We start from the raw sequence: 24,820 nt of genomic DNA, 5'->3' as shown, positions 1-24,820 counted from the left end.
CCACATGGAGATGCCAAAAAACCCCTAAACCAACCGCCTGCTGACTGCATGTCTCTACTACTACAGTACACGGATCCATTCAGTATAACTAAACACAGCAACATAAACATTACAAATCAAAACATTATCGTGAATGTGTGTGGAAACAACGTGAATGTACGGAAATGTCTGTGCCTGTGCATAAATACAATGTGTGATCAGTGCGTCAAGAGCACTCATACATGCATTAATATAACGGACTCACGCATGCTTACTGTACTGCACGACTCCTGTACGCCACCGCAATCGTCTTTACCTTGATTGCAGTCTTCATCCATTAAAACTTTACTAGCGAGACTGGTTATCCAGTCGAGAAAACGTAGTTTGCGTCTCATCTGGCCATACAGCGGTGGGATGTGTTGACAATCCGTTCAGTCTGTACTTCACACAGCGCGACATGTGAGGGCTCGCGCTCTTCAGAGACAATCACAGAATATGACAGAGCTCGTGTTTAAAAGCGAAACACACTGGCATGAATAATTCACTGAAAACGCAACATGAGTCCTCTGTTCTCTCTGCAATCTCTGATTTAATCAGCCTGGTTTCCTTTATATTAGCGCTGTTTTGGACGGACTGTTTGACTGTTTGCATTCTCTCACTGGATCATTGGACTGAAAACTTTCCCGGAGTTTAGCAGCTTAAAATTATCTGATTGCAAGCAGAGAAGCAAAATTGGGTTAAAGGGTTTGAATAGAAGTTGTGCTTCAGTAATTTTGCGTTAATTGCGTAAAATTATTTAAAGGATTGTAAAATTTTACAATCCGTGTTAAGGATAGTAAAATTAATCACATGCGTTAACGCTTTAACGTTGACAGCCCTAATATACTGTATATATATATACTAACTAATATATAATGTGGACAAACTGCACATTTCACACAAAATTGTTTGGTGTGATATGATTCCAAATTTAGTTCTGTCAACAAGCTTTCCACCCCCCCATCCCTCCAGAACCGCCCCTGCTGGCAAGCTGTTGTACACCATAAGCTAGCATTTTTTAGTGTGTACAATTGGAAGTTTGGCTTGAGTGTCCACATACTGTACTTTCTGGGTCCACTGAATAGGCTATTACTGATCATTGGCCACTACTATTATTCAAAATCAAGAAGCTGACACTTAAAAAAAAATTTAAATACTAGATGGGATGTAAAATTGTATGGTAAGAATACATGAAGCACTGCCATACAGTATAAGCACTTGTTTGAGCTAAAATGTTGCATTATATGCATTAACTGGTAAAATCTGGGGCACTTCCTGCTACATCATTTCCTGTTTCCTTTCACACAGATGAAGATTGGTATCACAGAGACTGAGATACAGGAGATGACCAAAGAGAGGATGCAGAAAGTGGACGAGATCAAACAATCACTAGTTGATATGAAAGTGAGTAACGCAGAAGCTTCACTTGTTTTCTTCATCCCGCACCATCTAAAATTCAAAAGTCTTAGAGAAAAGTGAACAGCTATGGTTTTAACGTCAGCTGATTTTTAGTGAAGCAGTGTCAGGGTTTTTCATCATCCTTAAATCTAGATATATGATGAAAACCTTCCATCATCCTTGCTTCTGCTTCCCCTCTGTGCTCCAGATGTTGTCAGAGCATGAGGTGCAGCGCAGCATGCAGCTGTTTGGAGCTTTGATAAGCTCTCTCGAGCGCAGTCAGGCCGGGCTGCTGGAAGTGACTGAGATAAACCGTCGCTCAGCAGAGCACCAGGCTGAGCTCATGATCAGAGAGCTGGAGCAGGAGATCACAGAGCTGAGGAAGAGGGGCACAGCGCTGGCTAAACTGGCCCAGACTGAAAATTACATCACTGGACTGAAGGTCTATAATGTTGTTATGTGTCAAGACAACATACACATGCCTTAGGCATCAGATTTCATTTAAGTAATAGACTGTCCTGGTCATCTTTCCAGTCTCTTCTCTTCTACTATTTATTTTATTTTAAATGTCATAGAGACAGAAATCACCTCAATGCCATGGCAAAAGCATAGCAACACACACACACACACACACACAAACTCAGAATACCTTAGCAACCACATACCAAAGCCCTTAGCAATCATTCACAGCACCACAACACAACCATGTTTTGCTCTGACAAAAACCATTCTGAGGAGGTACGACTGCCAATTAACAGTATTTTAATTAAAAATAAAAACTGCACACAACCGATCAAAAGATATATATATTTTTTTTGAAAGAAGTCTCTAATGCTCACTAAGGCTGCATTTATTTGATAAAAAATCCAGTAAAAACTGTAATATTGTGAAATGTTATTACAGTGTAAAATAGCTTTTTTCTGATGATTTTTAAAATGTAATTTATTTCTGTTATGGCAAAGCTAAATTTCAAGAAACATTTTTTATTATTAGCATAACTGAAAAGAGTTGTGCAGCTTAAGTTCAAAAATAGCATTTATTTGAAAGAGAAATCATTGGATCGATGTAATAGTCTTTACTGTTACTTTTAATCAATTGAAAGCATCCTTGCTGAATGAAAGTATTACTTTCTTTCAAAAAAATAAAAAAGCTAATAAAATCTATATTTAAAGTTATATATATATACACACACCAATCACCTTTCTTTATCAGTTTGCCAGAGGAGTTAAAAATGGTATACGACATTTTACAGTGGGAGCAGTCTGAAAATAAGGGGGGAGATAAGCATGACTTGGCAAACATCAAGCTCAACAATTGCTCCTGGTCTTCCTCAACAGGGCTACTCTGACGTCAGTGCTCCCATGTCGATGAAAGACTGGACGGGCGTCTCACTGACCTGTGATCTTGGAACTAAAGCAGTTTACAGCTCTGTCTGTCAGCTAGTGGAACAGTTTAAGGAGGAGCTTCAGAAAGTACCTGCAGTCTGTGAGTGACACCTGTCAAACACAACACTACAGTGTCATCTAGTGGCAGATGGAGAACTTACTTCATGTGTTTTCTTTCGGCTCTAGGCCTCTCTGTGTCTGCTAGCCAATCACTGGTGAAGTCACACCCAAGTAAGTAAGACTTCAGCTGGCAAGTGTTAGTCTTACCATGATTCATTATTTAACTCTGGATCTAGAATTACGAAATGCATTTTTAAACTTCATCTTTTCAATAACAATTATCTTATTTTAATGTTTTGCAGAAGTGAAGAGAATACAGGAATATGCAGGTATGTGTTAAAGATTAAATTTTACTGCAGTGTATATATAAGCAGGTGCTGTAAAGTTGTTTTTTTCTCTCAAGACTTGATAACAGGTTTGCCCTGTTATGTGTAAAGTCCTAAACTGTTGAGATAACAGTTTATTGTTTGTTAATTCTAGCACATCTCATCTGTATCCCTTGACGGCCATAAGAACTTCAGTTCTGTTGTTCTTGTGCAAGTTGTTCTTGACTTGAATTTTTCTGAGCATTTCAGAACTTGTCAAGCAGTATGACATTCTATAATTAATCTAAAACTATGTCAAACTGCATTTTTCTAATTTGCTTGATCATTTCTCATTTTTATTTAATTAATTATTATGTACATGCTTTTAGATGCCATTATGTTAATTGAGACAAATCATAGATTTCTGTGCATTATACTTCTAAACTAAATAAAAAGGGCTATTTATTAGTTATTTGTTAATTTGTCTTTTATATACAAATTAAATTTAATATAAATGAGTTTAAATTAATACAGTTTCAATATAATTAAATTAAAGTTAGAATAGCACCAAATTTAAAAAAAAAAAATTATTCCTGTGGTGGTAAAACTACAATTTCATCATCATTACTTCAGTCTTCAGTGTCACAAGATCCTTCAGAAAGCATTCTAATATGCTGATTTGGTGCACACACACAAAAAAAAAACTTGAAATCAAAATATTTTGTGACATTACACTTAAAAATCGTACTGACCTCAAAGAGCATGTGTGTGTGTGTGGATAGATAGATAGATAGATAGATAGATAGATAGATAGATAGATAGATAGATAGATAGATAGATAGATAGATAGATAGATAGACAGACAGATAGATAGATAGATAGATAGATAGATAGATAGATAGATAGATAGATAGATAGATAGATAGATAGATAGATAGATAGATAGTGTTAAACATCCAAAATATAAAAAGAGATAATTATTTTCACTTTTTTTATTTATTCCTGTGGTGGTAAAACTACAATTTCATCATCATTACTTCAGTCTTCAGTGTCACAAGATCCTTCAGAAATCATTCTAATATGCTGATTTGGTGCACACACACAAAAAAAACTTGAAATCAAAATATTTTGTGACATTACACTTAAAAATCGTACTGACCTCAAAGAGCATGTGTGTGTGTGTGGATAGATAGATAGATAGATAGATAGATAGATAGATAGATAGATAGTGTTAAACATCCAAAATATAAAAAGAGATAATTATTTTCACTTTTTACACCAGTGGATGTGACCCTGGACACCAACACTGCTCATCCTCGTCTCATCCTATCAGAAGACAAGAAGAAGGTGTGGTGTGGTGAAAGGCACCAACAAGTTCCCATCAACCATGAGCGCTTCGACCGTGTAGTCTGTGTCCTGGGCTGCGAGGGATTCACCAGTGGCCGACACTACTGGGAGGTGGAGGTGGATGGAAAGACTGACTGGGACCTGGGAGTGGCGAGTCATTCCTGCAACAGGAAGGGTAAGATCACAGTCAGCCCCAGCAACGGCTACTGGTTTCTTAGCTTGCGGGACAAGAGCAACTATGCCTTTAGGACTGAGCCTTCCACTGCCCTACCCCTCAGCCTGAGACCTCAGAAGATAGGGCTATTTGTGGACTACGAAAAAGGCCAGTTGTCCTTTTATAATGTGGACGCAAAGATGCACATTTACACATTTATGGACAACTTTTCGGAGACCATTTATCCATTTTTCAGTCCCTGTACCAATAAAACAGGCACAAATGATGCTCCGCTGGTGATCACGCCTGTCCTTCTAGATTGAACAGTGAAATGGAAACTTTTTATGAGCAAACATATGATTCAAAATGTTGTTTACGTTCATTTTTTTTTGCCTTGTACAGTAAATGATTTATCTGCTGCCACATTGGCACTTCATTTTCATTGATAACATAAAGAGCTTGGATCACTAGGATGACCATACTTCCAGGTTTTAGCTTGCTGTCTATAGTCCTCATACATTATATGTACAATGCCTGCATGCTACTGGTTAAACTTCCTTTCAGTCATTACCTTCAGCAAATATGAAAACAATAAGAAATCCTGCATGGCCAGGACATGTCCAGGAAAAAAAGGGGCCTTGGTAGCTCTACTTTCAGTACTCAAAGTCTTTTTATACCAACAAATATGCTAATTTACCTCAACAGGAGTTTTTAATTAATCTTCTCTTCAGGAAGGAAAGACTCAAATAATACAGTAGGCTATATGTTTCTTAAACAAGAATGCACTCCAATCCACTAAACAACGAATAGCCATTACTTTTCAGGCATTCAAGAGAAAATGAATACTTTAATACAAGACGAGTATTAGTAAATTCATGTTGTTTCGTTTGTAAATGTGCTTAATCTACTGTTGCAGGCCTATACAGTTAATTTGGTCTGTTTTGAAATGTAGCCTAATTCTCACACACTGCACTTTAAAGTTTCTGTTATGATGAGTGTACTTGAACACGATGAAATAAACATTACAGTGTCAGATGGCAAGTTTCTGCAGGTAATTTCTTGCTTTATAACATCCCACCCTTTCTCTCTCTCTTTCATATACCTTAGTATCAAGACTGGGCCCTATTTCCCAACAGTGGAGTGAGACTAAAGTTATACTGCTTACTCTTACATAATACCATTACAACCACCTCGTGTCTGTTAATGACACTGTAATCAACACTAACTGTCTTTACATTGTTGTTTTTACAGCTCTAGGTAACTCCCAAACCAAATCCTAACGGTATTTTCTGTCTGTGCATCGTTCGTGTTGCAGCATGTCAAAAAGTAACTGTCAGAGAGAAAATACCCGAGGGTTAACTGGAGACGGTGAGGCTGCGTTTCCTCAACGCGCCGCCAGGTGGCAGACCTACTGGTTTTAGAACTGAGTGCACTTTTTTGCTAACGTTTCCTAACGCAAACACGTGGTTACATTCATCTTCGCCATCTATCCAAACGGCCCTTTTATGACTTATTGGCATATAAAACTACATAATGCAAACTTCACAGATGCTGACCTGCCAAACGATGCCACTGCCAATCTGTTAGACTGCTCCATATGGAACATATAAGGGAGACCAAGGATGGTCACAACAGCAATAGCTCAGTATCTATTTTTCTGTATTTATTAGTCGTTTTGCTGTTTAATGCATTTAATGCATGTTGTCAACATAGTGTGTTCAATAAACATGTTTTTTTCTTTTGGGCATCAATAGTGGAAATGTTCAATATTTTTGTTGCTAAGATTTTAAGGTCTATTCAGAAATGTAATTTCAAAAGTAAATATAGAATGAGAATTATTAGTAAAACTGTGGCATTTAGTCCTGTCTCCCTATATGCTTTATTTAATTTGTCTACGTGCATTTATGAGTTTTGGTTGTTGTTGTTTTTTCACTGCTAAAAAAAAAGTAGAAAAAACAAAAAGGTATGGAACAGGTAAAACATCTGTGTTTTAAATTGTATTTAATAAATCCTTTTTTGTTTTTCCTGTTCTCTGGCACCAGCTATTTCTGTGTTTTATGTTTGATATTATAACTTCTAAAACATGACTAAAACTAATTTAATACTTGCATTAGAAATTAGTGCAAAAGTTACTTATGTAGCATCTGTAAATGTCATTTGAGTTCAACAAATAGGTATGTGCATGAAATGGGCATTCAAGGTCTACTATAAGGAAAATGAATACAAATATTAATTGTGGTCAGAAATTAACAGCCCAGACAGCATACCTGTCATTCTGCACACCTAACACTCCTTCTTTCACTCAAAGTCTTTCTCTTTCTCATTTGTGCTATCATGTCTTCATCTTTCCGCCTGTTTGCTTTTTTTTTTTTACCTCAGCCTGTTTTCCATTTATATACCGTTCTCTCGTCTCCTCCCATTATCTAGGTCATTTACAGCTAACATGACAAGAAAATATAAGCATTTTAGGACTTCATGTAAAGTTTGGTTTTCATATCATGCAAGCACTCTGCAGGCCTAAGTACAGCATGATCATTTTTGGAAAATATACAGTATGTTTACCGCCACACATCTCAGCTTAAGCGAAACTTCAAAACTGCAGCTATGGTCTTCAGAAACTTGCATGCCAACAAGAAACCGCTGGAACTGAGAATTGTCCTAATAGTTTAATTAGCATCACGATGGACTGCTGTTTTGTGTAGCCTACACTTGAGACGTTTTTGTTAGTTTAACTGTTCTCCTCATTAATAAGGTGTGAAATGCTGGGGAGGTTTAGGCCTCAAAAGTTTCAGTGCAACATCGTTCAAGTTTTATTTTCAGAGGAACAAAGAGCATGCCGTTGCATCTGGCAGTTGAGTTACAAGGAAACTATCACATCACTGGCTGTTCCCATATCTAATGCTTGGGCTAATGAACAATAAACAAATTTGAGTTAGTGTCTACACTAAAAAAATATGAGCCGCTTTGTCTATATTTAAATGCATATAGACTCTAAAAAATGCTGGGTTGTTTTAACCCAACTTTGGGTCAAATATGGACTAACCCAACTGTTGGGTTATATTTTTCAATTACATTTTTAACCCAAAAGTTGGGTTAGTGTATATGCACTTAAGAGAAAACCCCCAAAGAAGAAACTACACGTTTTTTTTGTACATGGCGTAATAGGCAACTTCAACTGTATACAATCGGTGTAAGATTTCTCTTTAGCTCGTCTTTGGTCACATCTTGCCTCGCCTTACCACATTACCTCTACATTCACTTCGCCGCCACCTTGAAGCGGAATTGTTAAAGGGAGGGGGAGACAGAGAGAGAGAGAAAACCGGTTGGACAGGTAAGACGCAGAGGCCGGACTGGGTCGGGTTTGTTGTCACCGTTATATTCAGACGCATGCGCATTGTTGCATATTTCCTCATGAAAGGTGTACCTGCGCTCTAATGAGCCACTGAAATTCGCTTTGTAGTGCGTCGGTTGAGCAGTTTGGACTCTTTACCTGCCACAAACATCACCTCCCACCTTGACAAAGACACCTAGCTGTGTCTTAACCTACCGGGCTGAGTGCATTTCCGAGCAAGACTTCGTGAATTCAGAGTAGCGGAAGACGGCGGAAGCGGGTGAATGTAGCTCCACGGAAACCTGTACAGGTACAAAAAGTTCGAGCTAGAGGTGTGCGCGTATAGAGCGAAGAGCTCGGCTCCAAACTGAGCAAAAGGCAATTGAAGACACCATCTAAGAAGGACCTCACACTCATTTTCTATTGTGGAGCAGTTTTTCCAAAAGTAGGTCGGTGTTTTTTTTAAAAGCCTGCTTTTTAATTTTGAGAGATAGCGGGGAAGGACCTCGGGAATAGACCATGCCACGAGCTTTCCTTGTGAAGAAAACGGGCAACTCACCCGGCAAGAGAAACTGGAGCAATCTACCAGATCACGAACGCGGAGACATTTATATTCCAGGTGAGACGATACAGAAGTAAACACCTTTTAGCTCACAATCTGGATAACGGTACGGATGCATCGAATGGCACGTTCAGTAACACGGCAGTTTATTCCCAGCAAGTCACGCGGCGTTTAAGTAACAGACCTTAGTAACAGCTTACTTGTGCATTTATTTATTTTTTTGTGTGTTTTGCTTAACTTTCTTTTTTAGTAGCCTACACTAGCCTATTAAAAGGTGCATACAAAACGTACCTAAATTTGACAATGTCTTTGTGAGTTATTGAACTAAAAATGCTCTTATAAAATGAGTTTGCGTGTAAGAGGGCCGTTATTGCTCCTTTAGTTGACCTTCAGACCCAACTGTCTTCTTTATAACATGAAACTCATTGCAACACGGTGCCAGTGGCCTACACAAAACGTTTAGTGCTCTGAAATTAAAGCGCATGGCCTCTCTTTATTTTCTACTAAAAGTTGATGTCTAGATTAGACTATAGTCACTGTAATCACGTTTAGATAATATAGCTAGGGTGATATTTATTTAGGCTACTTGCATTACAACCAAGTTACTGATAACTGCCTAATTTTAACTGTTTTTGGAGGTAAACCACTCGGCTATCATATTACTGCGGGTCACCTAACGGAACAGACTCTCAAGTCTTCATTATGAGCCCCTTCTTCAATTTCTACAGGCATCATCATATTACAGGCGTAATGACATATTCTGAAATATTTCTCTGTAGTGACATTCTTCAATATTACGGTTAACAGTAAAAGACGAAATGTGTGTAGGCTAGTAGAAATGTGACATTTTAAAAGAATGCGTTCAGATGGTGTTTTGTGTGTTCGTCAGCCTGCGGGCTTTTGTGGAAGTTTAATCTATTTGCATAACAGCCCATTCATAAACTGAACCGACTTGAAACAGAGACATTTATAGCACTGATTCATGCAGGTATGTCAGGAGGAGGTTGTTGTACCTGTTCCATTCGTTGCCATAACTATCACTGAGTTGTTTAATTAGGCTCATAAAGCGGTTTTAATCGTTGATCAAATTGATTCTGATATTCTTCTTACAGCAATCCTGACATGAAAGTCTAATCTAGCTTAATTTTTCTTTCTTTCGTTCTTTCTTTCTTTATTTCTTTCTAATCAATGCAGCATCCGTTTTAAGGCATCGTGGTCCTTTAGTTTGTCGTCCGTGATATTGGGTTTTGGGTTAATGTTTACAGCGGTGAAGGAAATAACGGGCTTCGCCGCGCTGTCTCCCTTTTCCCGCTACACCCTTAGCAAACACACACACACTCACTCTCTCTCTCTCTCTCTCACACACACACACACACACACACACACTCACTCTCTCTCTCTCTCTCTCTCTCTCTCTCTCACACACACACACACACACACACACACACACACACACTCTCTCTCTCTCTCTCCCTCTCTCTCTCTCTCTCACACACACTCACACACTATGTCTCTGTCACACACACACACACACACACACACACTCTCTCTTTCTCTCTCTCTCTCTCTCTCTCTCTCTCTCTCTCATACACACACACACAGCGAGTGTACCTTTCACCTCACTTTTCGATATCAGTTGAACAAACCCGGAGCACAGGCATTGTTATATATTTATCGACGTCTCCTACCCATTTTATGACTCTTGTTTTAACCCATTCGTTAACTCAGTTTCGTTCTTTTTAATAGTTTTATTCTACTTCGCTTTGCATGTGACACAAATAAATTATTAAATTGACTTTGAAGCTTTGATAACAAGAAATGTTATAATTTTGGGAAAAAAATAATAATAGTCATAATTTGGAAAATCTACATTAATTAAAAACTTGCTTTACATTGCTTGAATGACTGAGTGGATCATTGCAGACTTTATATTGCGTAATAAGATCAGAGATATATTTTTACTTCTTGATGCATTTAATTAAAATGCGTTTTCACTCATTATAAAAATAGCCTAATCAAAAATGTGTATCCGATTTTAATAGAATCAAATCTATTTGTGCTATTTAAGATCAAATCCGTTCTGTTGTCCTGCATCTTGTTATTGTTTGTGGTGAGACTGTCTGTGAAGGGAGGGGTTGGCAAACATCAGGGCAAAATAAAAAAGAAACAATCACTACTGTTTTTACGTGTAGCTTATGTTAAAAAGTAAAAAAAAAAAAATGTAATCAAATAAAATAAATAACAATATTTATAAATCACACAGACATTCTGGTCTTTTCGGCACTGAAGCTACTAAGCTGCCATCTGGTTTCTTCACGACAAGAAACCAACTAACTCTACAAGTCTAAACTTGGATTATATGGTCGCTATGAAATATAGATTGTTGCATGTTACCGTTAGGCACTGCACACATCAGATATTTGCATTATAATTTGCAACCCAGTCGATTGTGCCACAACAGAATCAACAGATTCATTGTTCAGGCTACAAGTATTAGTGTTTTTGATCATCTGAAATCTCCATGCAACCAATGTTGTCTCTCTCTCCTGTGACCTAATAATCTCTTCAGTGGATGTGTAGGGTATGATCGAACAACCTCTTAGGAAAGAACATGATAGTTTACCGGCAAACATTTGCAGATTATCCATCTGATGTATTGTGTTGCATGGAGGTTTGTATAAAGGGAGCTCAAGCTTGTGTCTCTAGTTCAGCTGGTCTGACTGGTAAAGCAGTAAAAGGAGTGGTTTGACTTCAGCCCGGCACAATACGCTCACACTCTCATGCGCATCAGCCAACCCACCCACTCACACTTGCATTCTCACACACCTGGCCCAGAGGCACAACTGTCCCCCTTAGCCTCGAGAGCCACATACACACCCAGTTTCTGATTGTCTAGCAATCACATCCTTCATCTTCAGCTATGTAGGATGTAATCCACACTTGTTCTCAAAGCCAAGATGTTATGCTGGAAAGATTTGCACATCTTGCGCCTGTCATCATTAGTCTTCTTTACACAATACTCGGGCCAGATATGCAAAGCAAATATTGTGGTAACACAATGAAGGATGCTTTTTTGCTCTCAGTTTGTACTTTTAAAATCTGACGCCAACTTGTCTTCCTTTTCCTCCAGTCTCCATGTCTCCCATTGCACTTCGAGAGGAGACCGAAGCCAGTCCGGCAGAGGTGGCGTTGTGCCTGTCCACTCGCAAGGACCACAGCATGTACACATACAACCAGATGTACACCAATGACCCCGGTGCAGTGGTTCCTGCGGCTGAGCTCCCATCATGCACTGCTCTGGGCCAGAGTCCAGAGACCGAGCACATCCGAAGCACACACAACAATACGTACGTGCGCACTAAAATAAAGGTGAGGCTTCTGGAAAATGTTTACTTTTACTATGTTGATCTAAGATCTAGTTACTGCGGCAATAAGCTCATATTCAGCTGCGGAGCCATTGTGCCACCGTTGGACATAATTGATTTGTGGGTTATACTCGTATCACTTTACTAGTCTGAATGTTTACACTACCACTAATTTCGTCTTTGTTTGTTATCTTGCTGCAGGTTACCACAGGTGAGCTTTCCAAAGAGGTTCCACCTATTGTTCCTAGCGTAACTACAAGTCCACCTGCTTCTATAGCGATACCTTGCTCCCCTCCTGCTGCTAAGTCGCCTTCAGTGCAGTCGAGTGGGGGTACTTATGTTTGCCAGGTGTGTCAAAAAGTTTTCCAGTTCCAGCGCATGCTAAACAGACACCTGAAATGTCACAGCGAGCAGAAGAGACACCTGTGCGACTTTTGCGGAAAGGGCTTTAACGACACCTTCGATCTCAAGAGGCATGTCCGCACACACACAGGTAAGAGCTTCATCTGTTTGTGATTAAATGGAAGTAGCCACAAATAATTGGGTGCTGATTGGATTCTGAGATGTGGATGTTTTGGAGGGGCGGGATTTAATCATTTTCACTAGAAGATTGAAAACATTATGAGGTCAATTTTTTTTTTGAATGTATAGATATCTATATCAGACTAAAGGTCAAAAACGCTTAGAATCATTAAGATTTGTAAATGGTTTTTGAAAAAAGACCAAAGCTGCATTTCTTTGATTAAAAATACAGTAAAAACAGTAATATTGTGAAATAATATTAACATTTAAAATAACTGTTTTCTATTTGAATATATTTAAAAATAGAATTTATTCCTGTGATGCAAAGCTTAATTTTCAGTAGCCCGTCTTCAGTGTCGCATGATCCTTCAGAAATCATTCTAATATGCTGATTTGGTGCACAAATTATTATAAATTATCATCGGTTAATAATAGTTTGTATTATTATCAATACTGAAAACAGTTTTTGCGGTTTAATATTTTTGTGGAAATCATGATAAATATTTTTCAGGGTTCTTTAATGAATAGAAAATTCAAAAGAACAGCATTTATTTGAAATAGAAACCTGTTTAAACTTTACTGTTACTTTTGGTCAATTTAATGAATTCTTGCTGAATAAAAATAAAAAAACATTTTCTTACCCCAAACATTTGAAAGGTAGTATATAACAGTTCCCACATAAAATTAAGAATTTAACTAGAAAATTAAAAATTCAACATTGATAATAAGAAATGTTTCTTCACTCTTAAAAATAAAGGTGCTTAAAAGGTTCTTAACAGCGATGCCATAGAAGAACCATTTTTAGTTCCACAAAGAATCATCTCTTTCTTACCTTTTTATAATCTGAAGAACCTTCTTTCGCTACAAAGAACCTTTTGTGAAACAGAAAGGTTCTTCAGATGTTAAAGGTTCTTTATGGAACCATTTAGACAAAAAAGGTTCTTCTGTGGCATCGTGAAGCAACAAATCAGCATATTAGTTAAAAAAAACTATTTGGATACTTTTTTGTTATTAGAAGAAAAAGTGTTATGTTATACCAACATGCAAAAACTCTTCACCTTTTTTAAACAAGAATATTCTTCTGTTCCTCCTGTAGGTGTTCGTCCATACAAGTGCAATCTCTGTGAGAAGGCCTTCACTCAGCGCTGCTCTCTGGAGTCCCACATGAAGAAGATTCATGGTGTCACGCAGCAGTACGCTTACAAGGAGCGCCGCAACAAGCTGTACGTCTGTGAAGAGTGCGGCCATACAGCTTCTACCCAGGATGCATTGCTGTGCCACCTCCACACTGAACATCCAAACAGTGTCCTCCTGCTGGCCAAGGGGGCACGAAGACAGTCACCAATGATGAACGCTACCAGAGATGACACCTCCCAACCTGGTTCCCCTCTCTCTCATAACAGCGATGACACTGTAGGGTCAGGAGGGAGGTAGAGAAAGGGATGTTTCCTAAAATATATATATATATATATATATATATAAGGAATGTGATTAATGTGCATTCTGATGATTTATTGTTTCATTCAACAGACATGAGGGAAGAGGGAATTTAAAAAGAGAAAGTGAAGTCATGCAAAATGCTGTTTTAATGGCAGTACGCTGAGATTCAGTTTACACTTTTGAGAATCGGGCTGTACTTTTCCCTGTGAAACACACAAAAGCAGACGATAACGTCTACAGCATAAGTATGCACTACTTCAGTTTACATAATAATAATATTATTATTCAAATAGATGAGATGAAACACAACTCAGGAGAAATACACAATTCAATGTGACATTAAATAGTTGAATTTTTACTGTGTGGGACAATGATTTTATGTAGTAGTGTTTCAACACTAAAATGAACGCTGAAGCGACTGATAGTTACATATCAGCAGTCCCTGAATGTTTGAAAAAGGGATTTAGAAAGGAAATTAATTTTGTTATTTTAATGTGTTGTTGATTTACTACTGTATGTAATATATACTTGCATAAATTTTACATAAAAATAATTATATTTATCCTGGTGTTATATTTTCCTGGGTATGTTTTTTGCTAGATTTTATACATTTACTTTCACATGTAACAACCTTTAATACTTGTAATACTTGTGTTTTGGGGTTATTATTTTTTTTGTACTTTTTATATTCAAAAGCATCACGTAGCCTATGTAATAACATTTTAATTTCTTGTCACTGTTAGATAAATTAAGTAGGCTCTGTGGCAATCTATAACAACACACCTACACAATAAATGTGTTTTTGTTGATGGTTTAAAAAGAAGTGTGATTCATTCGCTTGTATTATTTCACGAACATACTATCAGAAACCCAGCTACTTGCTTAGAACTTAATGATTGATTTTATATATAAAGTATGTTTTATGCATGATTGCATGCATGCAAACAGTTATGGAGGCAGATTAGACCAATAAAGCATTTTAGAATTTGCATGCAAGAGAGAATGAATAAGAGACAGCAGAAGAGAAAGCGATGGGTGGATGTCAGTGGGTGGATGTTGGCGGATTCCAGATCCTTGTTTGGTCTTGTTCATGGAATTCAGTGGCTGTTTCATTGTGGGGCCATCAGGCATTAACGGCTCAAAGGTGCCTATCCCTTTAGAACCGTTATTTTCAACAGCACCAACACATTCTGTACCACCCTTTCAAACTGTAACACTGTACAAGAATTTCTCGTTTAAAACAAACATGATTGAAGTGAGATTAAATGTGCGTATTAATCGAGTCCAAGTTGGGGAAATTAACTACTAGTTGTATATTACTGCAAAACATTCATCTAAACATCATGCAACCATATTGTATGTGTTTAGTCCTCATGCAGAATGTCATGTTTCACAGCGTTTTGAGCTTTACTAAGATGCACCATCAACCCTTTGAGCGGCGCTACTAGTGTATCCTTGGACGGAAATTACGCAACTACAATACTTTCGAAAGCACAGGTGGGGAAACGGTGGGCAGTTAAACTACAGGTAAATATAGCATCCCAAAACACGTCGGTTGCAAGCGAATTACTAAACGTGCAAATGCTCATTTAGTTTTTAATGTACATACATACATAGCCTAGTATGTGTCCATTCTTGTGTAATGAGGATAAGTCAGTTGCATTACAAATATATATGCAACATGAATATCTTTGGCTTTTTACGATGTAAATTGCATGTTCAATGCAAACATGCTGACGGATCAGGTGTGTTTGGGTCGGAAGCGCCCTGTACCTTCATGCCCAAACCCTCTATTCTTGCAGTGGTAAACAGAGTTGCGTGACAGCGCCAAAGAGAAAGGCTTGAAAACGCAGTATGTGTACCAGAAGGTGAGCGATTGTGTTGCATTTAGTTTCAAATATGTGACCCTGGTCCACAAACCCAGTCATAAGGGTCAATTTTTCGAAATTGATATTTATATATAATCTGAAAGCTGAATAAATAAGCTTTCCATTGATGTATGTTTTGTTAGGATAGGAAAATATATGTGACCATATATATTAGGATAGGACAATACAAAATATGTGGCCGAGATACAGCTAATTGAAAATCTGAGGGTGCAAAAAAAAAAAATCTAAATATTGAGAAAATCGCCTCCAAAAATCTGTCCAAATGAAGTTCTTAGCAATGCATTTTACTAATCAAAAATTAAGTTTTAATATATTTACAGTAGGAAATGTACTAAATATCTTCATGAACATGATCTTTACTTATTATCCTAATGATTTTTGGCATAAAAGAAAAATCTATAATTTTGACCCCGTACAATGTATTTTTGGCTATTGCTACAAATATACCCCAGTGACTTAAGACTGGTTTTGTGCTCCAGGGTCACATATCGGATTTAACTGACTGTAAACACGTAAACAATCCCATTAGTAACTCATTAAACTTAGCAAATGCAATGTTGTGCTTTTACACAGGCCATAAACTCTTTGAAAAAATACCCTCTGCCGCTGAAAAATGGAAAAGAGACGAAGATCCTGCAAAATTTCGGTGACGGGATCTGCAAGATTTTGGACAAGCGGCTGCAGAAGCATTATCGGGAAAACGGTGAGGGACTTCAGTGTAGTGCAGACCAAGATTTTCTCTGAAATGCTTAGAGTATCCACACTCTTTCTTTAGTGTGTCATGTTTACAGTCTTCTGTTTTATTCCTTAAAGGTTCTGATGCTCCAATCCACTTGGCTACTTCTTGCCATCGGAGCACCACGGCTTCCTCCGAACAGATGGAAGAACCTCAGAAGGAACCTTCAGGAAACTTTAGTGAGCATATGGTTGGTTTAAAAAAAAAGAAATGAGTTGCCATTACTTGTTCGCGTTAATATTAGAAAACTAATGACTTGTTTTGCAGAAGCAAACACAAAAAGTAGTAAGAAAAGAGAAGGGAGCTAAGAAAAAGAGAGAATATGTGCCACAGAAGAGGTCTGGAGGTTATGCTGTACTGCTCACTTTGTATAGACACACACAGGTAAAACAAGCATTTATTTTCATCTTACTTACTTTATTTATTTATTTTTTAAGCTAAGGCTGCTAAAAAGGCAGGCACTAATGCACTCTATAAAATGTAAGTGTATTATTTATTTCTAGATGCCTGGCAGTAAAGGCTTTATGTTTAGGAATGAACTGCAAACTGAGGCACAACCCTTGTGTGAGAAGTCCTTCACAGTGGTAAGGCAAACCACAACACACAAAAGTCTTGCAGAACTGCTCACTATAACCGCTGCTTGTACCCTAACTATGCTGTTTTCCTCTACACATAGCCTGATCTTGGTAGCAAGTACACTGCATGGTCATCAGTTAGCACACTCATTCAGAAAGATCTTCTGGTGAAGACGCACAGTCCTGCCAGGTGAGATCGAAACTGCAATCACTGTCCTGGATTTCTGCGTTAGCTTGAGTTCAGTTGCTCTTCATCTTTCTCTGTTTTATTTCAGGTATTCATTGACTGGTCTGGGTCTGGCTCTAGCCGAGAAGCTGGATTCAGGAGAGACGGGGATGGCTAAAGAACATGTGGAGCAAATGAGTGAAGAAGAGGACACTCGGGATGGACCAGATGTTGCAGACCTGACTTTAGAGGAGGAGGATGAGGAGGAGCAGGAAGAGAATGAGAGTTGGTGAGTAGAAGCAGGTTGGCTTTTGCATAAGTGCAATGACATGTCTAAAATGTTTTGCATGTTGGGAGGGTATGGAGCAGCACCGTAGTGGCATATTAACTGTATCAACTTTAATCCACCCATAGGTCCAGCAAGTCTTCAGAAAGGCCTGCCACAGCTCTTTCTGTAAACCAGGTCAGAGGTCACATCTCTGAATCAGACGCCACAGGAAAATCCCAGACCTTAGAGACGGTGAGAACAGCGATGGGTTGGCATCTTCCACCTGGCTCTTATGACATTGTGTTGTGTGTCGACTTCATCGAAACAACAGGGTAAAGAGGAAAAAAATTATATGTGTGGTACAATTTTACTTTTAATAATAACAGTAGGATTTCATTTTAAGTTCTTCTAATGCATAGTATTTTATAAAACTGAAAATAGTTTGGAGAACTTTATTATTCAGTTGTATTTTGAACTCAACAGGGGAAGCAGCGGTCGCAAACAAGAATTGGTTAAGGAATTACAAAGGAATGGTGTGACCTTTGATGTCAGGAAACTGAATGTGGGCGACTTCCTTTGGTGAGAAAGTGACACCTGTTCCTGGTAAGTCGACTAGCAATTTTTCCCGTTTTACTGAGATGCCGGACTAGTTACTAACCAGCAGATAGCAGTGTTGCTCTTAGAAAAAATGGGTTTTTAAAACGGTTTACTTGGGACAAATTTGCAAGTTGTTGTAAACCTTTGGGAGTTCAAGACCCCCCATTTGTCCGAGACAATATTGGAAGGCCCTTCTAACTCAGCTGTTATGTACTTCTGTTATAATAAAAGCAAATAAACTAAAACTGATATCATATCAGTTTAATATTGTACATCTTTATTTTTTATTTGTTTTGGGATTTTTTTACATTTTAAATGCTAAATTATGTCAACATATCATATTTAACATATTAATATAAATATTTAAATACATAGTTCTTCCCAGAAATTAAAATGAGCTAAAAACCTCACCCTCAGGCCATCCAAGATGAGTTTGTTTCTTCATTGGAACAAATTGGATTTTTGTGATGTTTATATCAGCTGTTTGGACTCTTATTCTGACAGCACCAGTTCACTGCAGAGGATCCATTGGAGAACAAGTGATGTAATGCTACATTTCTCCAAATCTGTTCTGATGATGAATTGAACTCATTTACATCTTAGAAGGCCAAGGGTGGTTACATTTTCAGCCAATTTTCATTTGTGGTTGAACTATTCCTTTAAATCATTTTTAGACTTATTGGTGCTCCCTGGAAGATTGCAGAGGCCTCATAGTTTAGAACCACCGTTTTAATAGATTCAATCTTTTTAATTATAAAGCTTCCACATGTACAAATTCCAAATAAAAACTGTGTCCTCCTCCAGGGCAGCTGCGTCCACCTGTGGGAAAAGAGCTGGTGCTTGATTACATAATTGAGAGGAAGAGGATGGATGATCTGTGTGGAAGCATCATAGATGCACGCTTCAGAGAGCAGAAGGTTTGAATTATGACACACACACAAAAAAGTTGAATGCCATTTTTCAATTGCCATTTATCTGCTTTCTAAATATAATAAAAAGATTTGTGACTTCATTTGTGGTTTATTATTTTACCGTTTATTTTCTTCGGTCGCATTCTCGTCCTTAGTTTCGACTGAAGAGGTGTGGTCTGCGTAAGCCCATTTATCTAGTGGAGGAGTGTGGATCAGTGGCGGCTCATCTCAGTGTACCTGAGAGTACATTGCAACAGGCTATAGTCAATACACAAGTATAGAGCAGGCCATAAAGAAGACCATCATTCAATAATGGATGATGATGATGATGTGATTGTATAAGTTTGTAATTCGCAGGTAATTGATGGCTTCTTTGTGAAGCACGTACAGGATGTGAAAGAGTCTGCTGCTTACCTCACCATCATGACCAGATACCTCCAGAAACTCTACCAGGTTTGTTTCAAAGCCAAATCAGTGCAGTATGTGTAAATCACATTTTCCCTATTATATTCTAGTATTCCCTAATTTATGTCGGGGTTTTTGTTTGTGCTTTTATTTCCGTTGAGACTTTCTGGCTTTTTTTTAATCCTAAGAATTGCACATTATTCTGTCGCTCCAGAGAACTGGAGGATGATGGAGAAGATAAGAGTGAGCAAATGGCAAACCTGTCCTGTTCTCTCACGGCCTTCACAGAATTGAACTATGGGGCTATTAAGAACAAGGTAATGTCAACAAATCAGTGAACATTGTAGAAAGTTGGTTTGCACTGATATCAAAATAATGCCCAATGTGATTTGCTGATAACATGAAAATAATTATTGCTGATATGATAAATGGCAACATTTAAAAATCTGTACTAAAATAAAAATATAACATTAAAACCTAAAACTGGGATTGTGATGCATAAGTGAATTTAGACATCACAATATTATATTGTACAGTATGGTTGGATATTCGTTTTGGATATTCAAGTGTCTTAAAAATAGCCTTTCTTGAAATAGTGCTATTAAAGAATTATTATTATGATTTTTTGTTTGTTTGTATTTTAGACTTAAAGAGATGCCGCTATATAACAGGAAAAATAATCTAAAAGTGGGTGGAACTGAGTGCCTGCAATTAAATATCCAGTATAAACTAAAACTGATATGATAAATATATATGTGTGTATATATATATATATATATATATATAAATTAGTGCTGTCAAACGATTAATCGCATCCATCATAAGTTTTTGTTCACGTGTGTGTGTAGTGCGTATATTTATTATGCATACAGTATATATTTTGAAAATATTTACATGTATATATTAATATTCATATAATTTATATGTGACCCTGGAGCACAAAACCAGTCTTAAGTCGCTGGGGTATATTTGCTTTCAGATGATGTATAAATCTCAATTTCGAAAAAATTTACCGTGGTCCAGGGTCACATACTATATATAGATGTTTAATATATAAACATACCATATTTTTCTTAAATATATACATGCATGTGTGTGTATCATACATAATAAATATACAGTACACACTACACATACACATATTATGTGAGCAAAAACTTTTATTTTGGATGCGATTAATCGCGATCGTTTGACAGCGCACTATATTATTATTATTATTAATAATACATATATATTTATTTATTTTTTCCCTGCTGGTGACCTTTGTTGTGCTGTTATATATCATGCTTTCCTGTAGAAAAGTGTTTTTTTCTTCATAAATCCTACTATTATTTCTAATCAAGATCTCTGACTCGTACAAACAGTGCCAGACAGTGCGTGAAGTATTTGTACGACAGCTTATGATGCAGAGTCTCTGGTGATAAAGCAACCGCTGTTCTTGAAAACTACAGCACAGTCAGCAGGTGTGACTCACTCTCCACTATTGCAGAAACACTCAGTCATTAAAACTAATTTACATTCCACTATCACAGACACTCACTCATTAAATTACTCATTTATATTCTACTATCCCAGACATTTACTCAATGTATGAAATTCAAATGATTGTATTCCATAACAATTGCTTGGTAAAATAAATGGATGACAACATGTCAAGGTCATGTCATTTTACCTCTTGGTTCACCCAATCGTTTGGAAAAGGTTATTGGCTTTGCTTGATTTTTTAAATCATTTATTATTTCTCTAGTTTATTGCAAGCATATGATCAGTGCTCCAATGAAACAGATAAAGAGAAACTTCTTTCATCCATCAAATATGGAAAACTCAAAAGGTTTGTTTTGTTTGTACTGATTTGTTTATACTCTGTCTGTCTGTCTGTCTGTCTGTCTATCTATCTGCATGTATGTGTTTAAAATTAATGTAATGGCTTTGCTTGCTCATCTGCTAAGAATTGCTATGTGTGACCCTGGACCACAAAACCTTTGTCTTAAGTGTCAATTTTTCAAAACAAGCTTTCAATTGATGTATGGCTTGTTAGGTTAGGACAATATTTGACCGAGATACAACTACTTGAAAATCTGGAATCTGAGGGTGCAAAAAAATCTAAATATTGAGAAAAGCGCCTTTAAAGTTGTCCAAATTAAGTTCTTAGCAATGCATGTTACTAATCAAAAATTAAGTTTTGATATATTTATGGTAGGAAATTTACAAAATATCTTCATGGAACATGATCTTTACTTAATATCCTAATGATTTTTGGCATAAAAGAAAAATCGATAATTTTGACCCATACATTGTATTTTTGGCTATTGCTACAAATATACCCGTGCTACTTATGTCTGGTTTTGTGCTCCAGGGTCGCAAATAAAGAATATGAAGAAAATATAAAGAAATCTATATTTTTATTCAGCAAGGATGCAATAAATGAATCAAGTGACAGTAAAGACCTACATTTTATTTTAAATAAATGCTGCTTCTCTGAACTTTCTATTCATCATTGAATCTTGAAAATAATGCATTGTGATTTCCACAAAAATATTAAGCAGCACAACATTTTTCAACACTGATAGCAACAAGAAATATTGAGCACCAAATCAGCATATCAGAATGATTTCTGAAGGATTGTGTGACACTGAAGACTGAGTAATGATGCTAAAAATTCACCGAGATACAACTACTTGAAAATCTGGAATCTGAGGGTGCAAAAAAATCTAAATATTGAGAAAAGCGCCTTTAAAGTTGTCCAAATTAAGTTCTTAGCAATGCATGTTACTAATCAAAAATTAAGTTTTGATATATTTATGGTAGGAAATTTACAAAATATCTTCATGGAACATGATCTTTACTTAATATCCTAATGATTTTTGGCATAAAAGAAAAATCGATAATTTTGACCCATACATTGTATTTTTGGCTATTGCTACAAATATACCCGTGCTACTTATGTCTGGTTTTGTGCTCCAGGGTCGCAAATAAAGAATATGAAGAAAATATAAAGAAATCTATATTTTTATTCAGCAAGGATGCAATAAATGAATCAAGTGACAGTAAAGACCTACATTTTATTTTAAATAAATGCTGCTTCTCTGAACTTTCTATTCATCATTGAATCTTGAAAATAATGCATTGTGATTTCCACAAAAATATTAAGCAGCACAACATTTTTCAACACTGATAGCAACAAGAAATATTGAGCACCAAATCAGCATATCAGAATGATTTCTGAAGGATTGTGTGACACTGAAGACTGAGTAATGATGCTAAAAATTCAGCCTTGGATCACAGGAATAAATTACATTTTAAAATGTATAAAAACTTTTTTTTGTTGTTATTTTAAATAGTAATAATATTTCACAATATTATTTTTTGATAAATTTTCAACACTGATAGCAACAAGAAATATTGAGCACCAAATCAGCATATCAGAATGATTTCTGAAGGATTGTGTGACACTGAAGACTGAGTAATGATGCTAAAAATTCAGCCTTGTATCACAGGAATAAATTACATTTTAAAATGTATAAAAACATTTTTTTTTGTTATTTTAAATAGTAATAATATTTCACAATATTATTTTTTGATAAACTAAATGCATTCTTTGTTTAGCCTATATGACTTCATTTATTAATTTTTTTTTAGTTGCTATATTATGATGTATATATTTTTTTATTGCAGGAATATTGGACCGGCCTTGAGCCGCACTATATATCAGCTCTACTGTACACGTGGACCTCTGTCATAGGCTTTCGCCTTATTACAAACACAAATGTGTTGCTGCACTTTAGTTTAATCATTGCATTTTCATTCTGTACATTTGTTGACTCTCAAATAATGTCTAAAGTAATAAAAATATAAATGACAGTTTTTCTAACTTTCTGTCTGTCTGTTTCTCTCACCCCTCTGGAGTATTGCAGTTCAATCTTATGTTTAAAAAAACCCCTGCAAACTTGCTGTGCCTTAACTTTAATCACTGAAGCATAAGATTTATATAAAGGCAAAATGTGCATTAAAAGAGGGAAATAATTGCAAGCAGGCATTGGTGCAATGGATTGGGACAAGCTGTATGGTGCAGGTGGGTGACATCAGTGTTAAGAAAGGAGTGTTGAGGTAACAGCTGCTCTGCCTTACAGGAGATTGGAGGGGGACTCCGCTGACGTCCTCTGAATCTCCCTCAAGGAGAAACACGCACATCGACAAAAACAAGTAGAGCGCCTTGGATCGACGCTGCTTGCTTTCGTGGAAATGTGTTTTGACGTTTTGCTGCCTGCATCCAGCATTCAGACAGGCGCGTGCGTTGTAAAATCCTCGATGCATTCTCTTCCCATCATCCATGTTACTGGACCTACAGCCATAACAACAACCTCATCATCCTCACCACAGTGAAGGTGATGAAGCTGGTGCTGAGATGGTCAGAACCGAGAGACTATTTGAGAAGATATGCATGCACTTGATGTGTGAAGGGCAAGGAGGAGACGGAGAGTGCGGGTGGGTAATGTGGCGTTGTTCATGCGACTTCGCCCAGGCTGCTGCTCTCGAGCAAACGTATCGGGACCAGCGGCGGATGGGGTGACTTACCCGAGGGCCGCCCGCCACATCCTGAAGCCCGGGGTGCCTCCGTGGGGCTAGAGGGACGGAGGAAAGATGCAGGAGGCGACGGCAGATGGAGAGGAGCCCATTCTCAACGGAGCTGGGAGGGAAGAGGTGAGACGAGGGCGTGTAAATTCTCCAAATCCAAAATAAATGGTGTAATTTTGTGTTTACATACACAGGTTAGCTGGTATTCTGTAGTACAGTCAGTATTAGTGTTGAGCACAGGAAGGCTGTCACGACGTATATGGCAAGCCATTTTAACATTTGTTACTGACAACTTTTAATTACTTGCTAAGCAATCCATTAGAGAATAGTTGTATCTTTATCAGATTCAGTAGTAACTATTAGATACTACTACTTATTCTATTAGTGACGAGTATTTATTGTAGTTCTACTTGGACAGTTAGACCTAGTACCTTTATAAGACAAATATCTCCCATTTGTTACTAGCATTTCTTATATTACATGTTTTCTTGTCATATATCATGACTGGTCAGAATGGTTTAGTAATAATTTAATAAAAATGTTCGCAACAATAGAACTACAGTCTAATATATATATATATATTACAATTGCTACTAAGAATACTGGAACAGATACTTAAATGTTTGAATGGTTACTGGATACTGAAAAAGTACTAATACCCAATTAAGTTACTAATAGCAAAAGAATACAATTACAATATAACAAATAAGTATTAGTGACATAGTGTACGTATATATATATATATATATATATATATATATATGTGTGTGTGTGTGGGTGTGGGTGTATATATATATATATATATATATTT

At 37.0% G+C, this 24,820-nt stretch overlaps 2 protein-coding genes and 1 pseudogene across 3 annotated transcripts in view; all 3 read left to right on the top strand.

Moving 5' to 3' along the window:
* The window catches only part of LOC107597070 (E3 ubiquitin-protein ligase TRIM39), a 16,610-nt gene extending 10,256 nt beyond the window's left edge, over positions 1-6,354 (top strand). Inside the window, exons 6-9 of the mRNA XM_016287983.1 lie at positions 2,754-2,901; positions 2,988-3,032; positions 3,164-3,190; positions 4,449-6,354. Of these exons, the coding sequence (XP_016143469.1) occupies positions 2,754-2,901; positions 2,988-3,032; positions 3,164-3,190; positions 4,449-4,990 (762 nt within the window). The 3' untranslated portion in view covers positions 4,991-6,354. The remainder of the gene's footprint in view (positions 1-2,753; positions 2,902-2,987; positions 3,033-3,163; positions 3,191-4,448) is intronic.
* A 1,732-nt stretch (positions 6,355-8,086) lies between these two features.
* LOC107597097 (putative transcription factor Ovo-like 1) lies at positions 8,087-14,577 on the top strand. 2 transcript variants are annotated; one of them, XM_016288007.1, is made up of 4 exons: positions 8,087-8,617; positions 11,691-11,929; positions 12,127-12,418; positions 13,544-14,577. In XM_016288007.1, exons 1-4 carry the CDS (start codon positions 8,518-8,520, stop codon positions 13,879-13,881), a joined length of 969 nt encoding a protein of 322 aa, XP_016143493.1. In that variant the 5' UTR covers positions 8,087-8,517; the 3' UTR covers positions 13,882-14,577. The 2 variants fall into 2 exon arrangements, with proteins under 2 accessions (XP_016143493.1, XP_016143494.1); XM_016288008.1 differs by having other exon boundaries at positions 8,300-8,308.
* A 1,040-nt stretch (positions 14,578-15,617) lies between these two features.
* LOC107597068 (crossover junction endonuclease MUS81-like) lies at positions 15,618-23,307 on the top strand (annotated as a pseudogene).
* Positions 23,308-24,820: the final 1,513 nt, after the last annotated feature.

This window comes from Sinocyclocheilus grahami, unplaced genomic scaffold (genome assembly GCF_001515645.1).
Source record: "Sinocyclocheilus grahami isolate Dianchi unplaced genomic scaffold, SAMN03320097.WGS_v1.1 scaffold227.1, whole genome shotgun sequence".
NCBI classification, from domain to species: Eukaryota; Metazoa; Chordata; class Actinopteri; order Cypriniformes; family Cyprinidae; genus Sinocyclocheilus; species Sinocyclocheilus grahami.
The sequence above is the reverse complement of the archived record's forward strand: the minus strand, read 5'-3'. Positions and strand labels throughout refer to the sequence as shown.

What these genes read in the sequence shown, in the direction of transcription:
- LOC107597097 (XM_016288007.1), top strand. Translation starts at nt 8,518, where the DNA reads ATGCCACGAGCTTTCCTTGTGAAGAAAACGGGCAACTCACCCGGCAAG. An exon ending in CGGAGACATTTATATTCCAG is followed by an intron (nt 8,618 to 11,690) that starts GTGAGACGATAC and finishes CTTTTCCTCCAG; the next exon opens with TCTCCATGTCTCCCATTGCA. An exon ending in ACGTGCGCACTAAAATAAAG is followed by an intron (nt 11,930 to 12,126) that starts GTGAGGCTTCTG and finishes ATCTTGCTGCAG; the next exon opens with GTTACCACAGGTGAGCTTTC.